The 10748-nt window shown below is 39.3% G+C and overlaps 1 protein-coding gene across 2 annotated transcripts in view; it reads left to right on the top strand.

The window, feature by feature from the left end:
• Window positions 1-649: 649 nt before the first annotated feature.
• LOC148110635 (uncharacterized) overlaps window positions 650-10748 on the top strand; it is a 291435-nt gene continuing 281336 nt past the window's right edge. For both annotated transcript variants that reach the window (XR_015721968.1, XM_087856420.1), the window contains exon 1: window positions 650-905. Coding sequence is in view for 1 of the 2 variants with exons in the window: in XM_087856420.1 (XP_087712546.1) it covers window positions 766-905 (140 nt within the window). In the remaining variant the exon portion in view is untranslated. The remainder of the gene's footprint in view (window positions 906-10748) is intronic.

The raw sequence follows: 10748 nt of genomic DNA, 5'->3' as shown, positions 1-10748 counted from the left end.
TGTTTTGGTCTTTATCCTGGCAGAATAAATTTAAACCATCATCTATCTTTCTCGAGTTCTATCTGCTTGCTCTCAGAATCAATCCTGTGGCTAAAAGCAAGGCCAAAAATAGTAACCCAGAAAAATAGATACAAAGAAGTGGTAACAAGGGGGTAAGCAAATGATGGTAGAGCAGCCTGTGCTGTTTATTACGTTCAAATCTTAAAATAGTAACAGAGATAATCTTGTGGACGCAGTTTTATTTTGAACTAAAATATATTATTTCAAACATCAGCCAGCCTTGGGGCTGATGTTAATTCAGCTCCGCAACAGGTTACTTTGTAGGTGACATAATGTATCAACATATTTGTCTGCAACTGTGACCCATGTTAGGATGATATTGTTCCTTCTCTGGAAGCTGAGGCTTCCATCGAGTCTTAACTAGTAGACAGTGGTAGAGCCTTCCTCAGAGGCTGCAAGGTGGGAGGCCAGGGAAGATTGTCTGATCCCAATCATTTTCTCTGATGTACATATTGTTGGGTGGATTAGGTGTTACTATCAGCCAGAACCAACAGGACAACATAGAAAGTAGGGGTGGGGACGTGAGAAATAGCAGCCAGCTGAGAACTAGAGGTTGCTTGGTCACTCAGAGTTCTGCCCCAGGCCAGGGGGTGGAGCTTCCTTTTCTGTTTGTTTCTTCATCACTGACAGGGCATTTCTAGCAGAGTTCCTGGACAAGTTTATTCAAGGGCTGAGAAAGTAGGATTACCCCACTCCCATGTACTGATGAAGCTGGAGTGTGACTTTTCTTCCAGTTCGCCCAAGGACGGGAAGGGTCACCGTAGCTACCAGAATATTCTTGGAGGAAGTGGACCGACTCTCAGATCCTTATATCATATGCTGTGGCAACATGCCACAGAGGAGAGGTCAGTAAATTTTCTGTAAAGAGCCAGATTGTGTTTTTACCTTTGCAGGCCATACAGTCTCTGCTGAAACTAGACAACTCTACTGTTGTTAGCTGAAAGCCACCCCAGACAACAAATAAATTACAGTGTGGCTGGGTTCCAACAACATTAAGTTTACAACAGGGGAGGCGGGATGAATTTGTAGTTCACGGATCCCTGCCAGAGGACACAGGCCATTTCACATCTGGTATGGATGTAGGTGGTGCTATTTCCTTCTGGTTACTCAGATTGAAATCTTGGGATTATCTTAAATGCCTTTTTCTTCTTTATATTTCATATGTAATCAGTCATCAATATTATTGATTTTACCTTCTCAATCTCTTTTTTTGTCATCTCCTCCAAGGCCTTTTTTGATGAAGCTTGCTAAAGCATGTTCGACCTTTTTATTCCCATCTCATCGCACTGTGTATTTCCAGAAGAGCTCAGGTTACAGCCTGAAATTACCTCATTTATTTGTTTACTTGTTTATTATTTATCTCCCATACTGAAATGGAAACTCCTGGAGAGAGGGACTTTGTCTCTCTTCTTTCCTGCTGCAGAATGCTGCCTGGCACAAGGCACGTGCTCAGGAAATACTTATTAAAAGAGAAAGGACCCTGAACTCCCCCTGCCTTTAATTTCCCACATTATTCATTTCATCCTTCACATGAAATCTGGATTTGTTGAATCAGTCAAGGCCCTATAGAAAAAAGATGGCATGCTTAAAAATAGGATAAAAAAGAAGGGCTAAACAGAAGTTTATAAAAATGTGTGCACATGAGGGAAATGAAGAGGAGCAGTGGGGCTGTTAACTGTCCACAGGTCTGAAGTGACAAGTCAGGGAATTGTTACAAAAGCCTTAAAAGAAGGGGGTCCTATAGAGAAAGACCTACTGTCTTAGTCAGCTTGGGCTGCCATAACAAAAGGTGCCATAAGTCTGGATGGATTAAACAAGAAAAATTTATTTTCTTACAGTTCTAGAGGCTGGAAAATCTGAGATCAAGGTGTCAGCCAATTTTGTTTCTGGTAAAATTTCTCTTCCTGGCTTGCAGATGGCCTCCTTCTTGCTGTGTCCTCAAATGAGGGGCAGGGGAGAGCGCTCACAAGAGAGCAGCTTCTCTGACATCTCTTCTTATAAGAACATGAATCCTATTGATCAGAACTCTACCCTTTTGACATCATTTAACCTTAATTACTTCCTTACTCCAGATAACAGTAGGGACTTCAACATACAAATTTGGGGAGTGGGGACACAATTCAATCTGTAACATTCATCATGGCAGGAACTGTGTCCTTTGGTCATGAGAGGCAACCAGACAGAGACAACTCCCAGGATGGGAGCAGCAGAACAAATGCCTCACCTCACCCTCATCCCTTCATCAAATCTCCTGCTAGGACTGTGCAAGAACTGAACTGCAGCCCAGAAGGCAAAGGAGACAAAAGATATAACCCATTGGGAACAGCCTCTTGGATCTGCAGTAGTAAACAAGACATCTGGGAAAAGATTGTGTCTCCATCACAGGGAACAAGTGAAATCTCATCAGTTACTGAATCATCATGGGATGATGTCAGTTCAGTCATACTTGTGTCCAGAACTGAAACACTAGTAATTCCTGGGTTTCTTCATATAAGGCATCAGGGGAAAAAAAGCAAAAGAAATAAAAAGGAACACAAACAGGAATTGATACAGTCCCTACATCTGGACCTGGATGCAGCATAGATTGGTAATCAGAGCTTCCTTCTTCTGCCACACCTTATATTGTCATGTTCTCCTTTCTCTCTGTTGGTACTGTGGCTGGACAGAAGGTTTCTCTTGGTAAGATTATCCAGACTTCATTCTTCTAAGATCCTCAAATGGATAAACAAATCAATCCTAGCATTTTATTTTGAGGGCCTGTTTCGTGGAGTAATTTTTGGTACTATTAATATATGTAGCAGGAAACATATGGCAACTCAAATGAGAAAATTCAAGGAGAACTTAATAAAAGGGCTATGCACAAGGGTATGGTGAGGTATGGGCAAGATCCAAGCTGTGGTTTTGGCATTCTTTGAGCCACTAGCAGGAGGGATTCTTTAGGTCTGGGTTTGAGAAAGAGGGATTCTTTCCCGTAATCAAGAATGAAGGGTCTTGTGGAGAACACATTCTCAGAGGAAACCTTGTCTTGAGTGGAGAGGCAGAGCTCTCCTGAAGTGGCCTTCAGGAGGGAAGATGGGGAAAGTACGCTTACTGCACTCTCCTCTCTTTGATACTATCGTGGGTCCTAACTGGTCAAAACCACATGGAAGTGAGAAACCAAGAAAACCTGTTGATGTGGTCCAAACATAGTGGCCTCTTGGGGCAGAGAAATAGGTAGAGGAAGGTGAGGGGGGCCCTGAAGGGCAAATAAAAGATCTCTGGCATCATAATATTCTTGAAAAGTGATTCTTAAAATTTCACCTTCGATGGCTTCCTATTGTATACAACACAAAATCCAAAGGACTTACCATGATACCTATTCTCCCCCAGTCTCTCCTCATCACAGTTTCCCCTCCTTGGCTTTCCTATCTTTCCCAATCCATGCTATTCTTTGTACCACGTACTTTGTATTTGCTCTCCTTTGTACTCACACTTGAAGACACTTCTCCATCTGTTCTTAAAACTCATTTAAAATTCTGTCCTTCTGGGAAGCTGTCAAGTATACATTTATTTGTATATTCTCTTCTCCCACTGTACTTATTTCAGATGTGTTATGCTTTTCCTGAATGTAGCTCTTACTGTATTTATGAAGCACGTTACTTACTCCAAATACAGTAAGGACGTCAACATACAGACTGCTTTGACTATGTCATTTCGTTCTCATAGGAATCCAGCAATATGACTATTTATATTCCTCGTGATAAAAAAAGAATCTGAGTGCCAGAGAGATCTGTCCATAAGCATCTTACCCACTGATGAAGTTAGCGTAACTAATGGTGGCACATTTGGACGTGGTGCGCCTCCTGATGTGATGCCACATGAGGTACAGGTCATCTCCCATGGATTCTTGCCAAAATGTGTAGATGAAGACATAGCAGCTATAACAACAACCAAATCAAATGTGTAATCTTTGATGGGATCCTTGTTTGCCCGAAGTCATAAAGCATGTAGCCGCTGAGTCATAAGTCAAGCTTATCTTTGTCTGAGATCGTAGAGATATGGTCCATGTCCCAGCCATATCCCATATGCTCGTGGCACTTACTGTTCTCATCTTTACCGGCTCTTCTGTGTCAAAGGCTTCTGACTTCAAGCACCTGAGACTCTGCCTGAAGGCTTTTTTTTTTTTTTTTTTTGCCCATGCCTGGGGCAGTCCAGAAGGGGTTTAAGAGTTAATGGCCCTGGGAGTTGCCTATAGCAAATAAAGGAGAGAGTTTGAAGAATAAATGTTTCAGCTTCCTCTTTTGGGTAAACAACTTTGATGACAGGTCTTCACCATTTCCCAGGGGTGGCCAGTGGAATTTATTCCCAGTTACAGAATTCATCTTCTCTTTAACGTACCATATGTGGACTCCTTCCCTCCCCCTCGCATTCCCCCACTGCAGCAGCAGAGCTTCCTGGAATCACTTTCCAAATTACACCACTAACACTCAATATTCTTTTCCTGGGCTCTGTTTCTGGAGGAACCCAGTTTAAAACAGGTGTTGAGACTTGCTCTTTCCATTAGACAACAGGGCCACTTTCATTCATTCTGTCTTGTGATATGGTTGGTGAGAGGCTACAGGGCAAGTTCATAGGATGGGATTGGGTTTTGCAGCCATGCAAACCTAGAGCTTCCCCCTGGCTTTTCCATTGCTCATTGCCTGATGTTAGGCAAGTAAACCCTTTGAGTCTTAGCATTCTCATTGGTGAAATGGGTTAATAATAGAGAAATTCCTCTATTGACACACTTTCAACTTATGAACTCTCATAGGTATAATGACTGTTGTTCTTCTTGGTTGCTGTTTCTGGCACCTATGCAAGTTCATAAAACTAGGTAAGAACAGAAGTAACTCACCACAACACATCAGGGATGGCTTGAATAAAGTCATTTTGTACTTCTGCCTCTAGAACGTGATGCACGGGTGAGTCAAGGAGTTTCTGAGCCTCTGGGGGTAGAGATACTGTGAGGATGACACATAATGGTGTAAGGAACACAGCCTCCTGCCTGACAAAAGAGATGCCCAGGAAATAAGAGCCTTTGTTGTTACAAGTCTGTCTATAGATTTTAGGTTCTTTGGTGGCAGGAACAGTGTTTTCTTCATCTCTGATCTTTGCCTGTAGTAGTTACGCAAAAATGAATAAGGCAAATTTTATACTTTGCAACTTTCTTTTCATAACATATTTGCATTATTCATAGTATATCACACAAATCAAGTAACCAGCAGCACACTGTACTGGTAAGTGTACTGTACCACTTACCAAATGTAATTGTATTCATTTTTTACAATGTCCTTGTAGTAAATTTTCCTCTTTCATTTCTCTGTCTCATTATCATATCATTGGGATTGTTTTAATTCATCCAGTCCTTTCCATACTGTCATTTGTGGGAGTTTTCCTTTCCTGATTCTAGCCTTTGGATCTTATCTTTTTTTTTTTTTAAGATTTTCTTTATTTATTTGGGGGGGTCGAGAGAGAGAGAGAGCACAAGCAGGGGGGAGGGTCAGAGGGAGAGGGAGAAGCAGACTCCCCGCGGAGCAGGGAGCCGGATGCGGGACTCCATCCCAGGACCGCAGGATCATGACCTGAGCCAAGGTGGATCCCAGGACCGCAGGATCATGACCTGAGCCAAAGGCGGATGCTTAACTGACTGAGCCACTCAGGTGCCCCTGGATCTCATTTTCTAACAATCGACTTGGTCTTTTTTGTCTCCGTAGCCCACTGAGATGATTTCTGGAGCTTGAAATGTTTTTGTTTTGTTTTTTTGCTTTTCATATTACTGATTTCATCTAGTTTTCAACTCCAGTAAGTGTAGTAGATATAATAACTAATAACATGGTACATACCAATAACATAGTAAAACTACAATTTAATAATATTACCTAATGACTGTCAACTATTTAGCATTTCTTATTCTTCAACAAATTTTGATTGTCAAGTCTCTTTTCTTATTCTTAACTGGCTCATTTTATTATTTTGCTCCTTTCATCAGGTTAATTAATTATATGAATACAATGCTCTCTTACTTTGTGGCTTTACATCTAGGCTGGTGCTGTCCAATAGAAATTTCTATGATAATGGAAATGTTCCATATGTGGGCTCTCCAGTGTGGTCGCCACCAGTCACATATGGCTAATGACCACTTGAAATGTGGCTAATATATCTGTGGAATTGAAATTCTAATTTGATTTACTTTTAATTTAGATGGTCACATATAACTACTACATTGGATAAAATAGATATAGATTTTTAAAAAATTTACATGACAAATATTTTTCACATTTGTCTCTTTTATTTTTTCTTCAGAAACTTATGTGGCTTAAACAGTTGTGAACAAAAAATTATTGATATCTGCAAAAAATATATTCCAAAATTTGATTTCTACTATACTGTAAAATACTTGGAAAGTTAAGGAAAGAAATGCGGTTGATGAAATTATCTTTGTTATCCTGATTAACATACTAATAATGGGTTTGACTCAGTAATCTGTTACTGTGCATAACGTAGGGGAAAAATATGATGCCACTCAGAAGAATAATTTTTAGATGAGAATTTTACACAAAAGCCAAGGAGTTATTCAGCTTGCCCCTACATGGATGTAATTATAAAAAGGTTAAATCTTTGAATTATTTCTTACCTCTTTTTCCTTCCTCCTCTTGGCGTCTCCTTTCCAGTAAGGTGTCTGATGCCATCATTTTTCTCCAGCTGATCATATTGCTGTGTCCCCCCCACCCCCTTCCGCTGTAGAACATTACTGTGTGCACCCCTCTAGTCAACTCATTTACATTCAAATGTTAATAATTGGTAACATTCTCTCCCCACGGAACGTTTACGCTGGAGGATGGCACTGCAGTTCAGACGGCAGGCTTTGGAGTCAGGTGGCTCTGGGTTTTCATCCTAGTTCAGTGACCTTCAGTTTTATAGCTCAGTGACCTTTGTTTGAGCAAGTCACTTTGCCTCTGGAGGTCCTTGATTCCTCACAATAATATGGGAATAAAAATAATCCCTACTCCATGGCGTTAATGTGAATATTAAATAAAATACCATGTGCAAAGGACTTAGCTTAGTGCAGTAATTATTGAATAAATGTTACTGTTACAAATTTTTTTTTAGGAAAATGTTACTTATATACTCTCAAAGGAATCTCTAATGATGAAATTACAGCAGTAAGTAGACAGCTTGGGGAGAGATTCCCAATACTCAATAGATACATTTGTTGAATGAATAGAATGCATGAGGAATTCCTAGTTGCATGACCTGTTGCAAGACCAACAAATGACCTGTTCTCAACATGTTCCAGGCTACCTACTGAGTCAATAGAGACAGCATTCAGAATGCCAGTAGTGTTAACTAAATTTGGCTTTGTGCTCTCAAAAAGATTTGCTATTCAAACTGAGCATAAAAGTGTCAAAGACAAGTGTCATTTGGCAAGGTGGGACTTTAATTTTCTACTTTATGCCTTGTTTGAATTTTTTATAAGCATGGATTATTTTTAGGAAAAGAAGAAGAAATTATATATAGTTATGTTAATAAAATAGCCACAAAGTAACATCAAGTACTTTGAATTAGTATCACAGGATTTATGTGGAGCTTCATGATATAATTCTTGACTGAAGAAAATTTGTAGTGTTTGGCAGTGTCTGATAGGTTTTTTAGCATTTGTATTTTCTTTGTAGTTAGCAATGTAAAAAAAAAGTAAGATTCATGTGAAACTGATATAACAGGCTCTCAACAGACACACACAGACACACACACACACACACTTCTATGGAAGACTGATACAGGATATCCTTATTAGAATGACATAACATACGTACTAAACTTCATGGTGATCAAAGCTTTGATGTCACTGTGTATTCCTAATACAGCTATATTTTTCTCAGAGACAGAAAGAGAAAAAAGAAAGAAGGGGAAAAAAGACTGTCTTCCCTCAAAGCCAGTAGCTATTGCATTTTTTTTCCCAGACCATGTGGAGGATAGTGGTAAAGAATTTCATAATTTCCTTTAAGAATTGACATTTGTATTTAGAAATGTTTTGCAATTAGTGGGATATGATATATAAATAGATGACTCAGTTTAATAAACATGCTACAGCTCCTATTTTTCCAGCTACAGCTCCTAGATGAAACTTAACAACAAAAAAATAAGGAAGCTGATTATTTTTTATTATATGCTTAAATCAAAGGAATCATTCATTATCGGTTTGGATACATTTGCAAAACCCACGTGATGTCCCCTTGTTGAAGTCCTGTGAGACATGACCTCTGTGTAATGCTAAATTGTACAAAACTTCTAAATAAAACATTACTATCTCAAATTTGCTTGCCAAAATAATGAATCATAGTAGGTTGCTGTCGGTAAGCTAGCAGCCAGTGACGTATGTTCCTTTTGCTTTTCTTTAACGTTAGAACGGTTGGCTGGAGTCTTTATCACCAAAAACTGCTGGGAGCATTCTGATCCCAGGACAGTTCCTGCCTCACAATGCTGATCTTAAAAAGGCGGAGATGGGCACTTATCACTGACTCAGCTTCAATTGGTCGAAATCATGACTATTGCATATATACTCCCCCAGTTCTCTTCTTCCTTCAACTGTTACTATAACCCCACTCCCTTTCTCTGGCATGTCAGTGTGGAGCCATCAGGGGGATTAATTGGAAAGTTAATATAATTATATAGTTAATATAATAAATAGAGAATCTGTCTCAAATATAATATAATAAATAGAGATCTGTCTCAAACTTTGAGACAGATCACCTCTGCTGGCTGAGCAAATTTTTATTTGTACAAGGAGGATGTTAATACTTCCAGAACGTGTGAGCACTGAACTGAAATACTTAAAGCATTTAAAAATATGATTGAAAATTGTAAACTAGTACACATTCACTGCAGAATTCTTCTAATTACAAAAAAAGCAGAAAAAATAAAAGTAATACATTATTTAAGTACCTAGAGATTACCACATTTTTCTTTTTTTTAAACAAAAAATACATAATTTTTATCCTGATTTTTTTCATTTTATCTTAACGTAGGTCACTTATCCTAAGTCACTCAATAACAAAGTTCATTTTTAAACTGCCAGGTTCATGTGCCATTGCTATTCCTCAACCTTCAATTCTGAGGCTATAAAAGACTAATGTATTACTAAGGAAACTTGAAGAAGCTATTTCCCTGGCAATTTTCAAGATAGTGTGATTCCTCCATGCCGGAACTATCTAGTTTGTTGAACTGAGGTGGGCTTTCTCTTTTCAAGTTAATATCAGATTGAAAAGTGCAGTACTTACCATCAAATAATGGTGGATATGGGCTAACATTGGAAAAAATATATTCACAATTTAAGTGGAGAAACATCTTCAAATTTTATTTTACATTCCATAAGCATTTCGCCAAGCAGTGCAGGAAACATGGGTTTCACCAACAGCAGCTCTTAGAGAAGCTGGGGCTATTTTGTGGAAACTTTGCAACAGATGAAAACATTTTTGGTATGTGAGCTATTATTAGCAAGACTAGGAAATCAGAAAATTAGCAGAATGATCATATATAAGCTATGGGGATTTGGGGTTGGAATAAGACAACTGGGGGATTCTGAAGTCAATCAGAGCAGAAGGATAAAGTAGTTCTATACAATTTACATGAATGCCAAGAAATTTCTTTTACCTGCTACTATGATAAAAGAAGCAAAGTGATGGTCTGCAAAGAGAAACTGTTTTAGTTGTGCCTGGTGATATAAACATAAATGTCTCTAAAGAGACACTTGGCCCCGTGGAGTCCCAGTGCTGTACAGTTGTCTGGGATCCCACTACACCAGCAATAGAGCATTTCCTTGCAGCCTATATTTAAACTTGGCACCTGTTGGGGAATACCCCTGGCATGGCCTCACAATCAATGGTGCAGCTGTTAATTTCCACAACTTGCTTTAGTTACTAGGAGGCTGCTGCCAGACTGGGGAGGCAGAGTGCCATATGGACAAAGGAAGTATCAGAACACAGGGAATTACTAGAATATTTCAGCAAGATCTGGAATAACAGGTTGTGGCACAATTTATTTTCAGTTTGGGCCTATAAGCAGGACCATAGGAAAACAGCATGATATGAAACATTCAGTCTATCAGCTGAGTTCCCACTATATGACAGAGTCTTTCCACTTTCTGGGAGTTGTGGTGAACAAGATAGATGAGGTCCTTGCTCTCCTGGTTTAGGAGTATACTAAACAATATAAACAAATTGCCTTATTTTTTTGATGGTATTTTAAATCTAGAAGCTGAAAGTGGAAAAATATAAATCTTGAATGTTCACATAGCATATTCTAGCAGAAGAGGAAGACAGTAAGTATATTAGTAAGCAAATAAGAAAAATGTTGGAACATGATAAGTGCAATATAGAAAAATTAAAACAGGACTGTAAATGATAGAAGTCGCTGGGTGGCTATTTTACACTGGCTGGGGGAGGGGCAGGTCAGGGAAAGCCTAAGGTGGTGGCATTTAAACTGAGATCCTAATGACTAGAAGGATAGAGCCACATATAGATGAGGGAGGGGAATGGGGGTTAGTATAGGCAGAAGCAGCAATTAATGACAAGGCCCTAAGCTTGCTGTGGTTGAAGAACAGACATTGGATGAGTAATGGGGGATAGTATGAAATGGGCTATAGTATGAAATGGGGTCTAGGGGCAGGCAGG

The sequence above is a fragment of the Ursus americanus genome, chromosome 2 (genome assembly GCF_024610735.1).
Source record: "Ursus americanus isolate L20-20 chromosome 2, mUrsAme1.1.p, whole genome shotgun sequence".
NCBI lineage: Eukaryota > Metazoa > Chordata > Mammalia > Carnivora > Ursidae > Ursus > Ursus americanus.
This window is presented reverse-complemented; position numbering and strand designations above follow the sequence as displayed.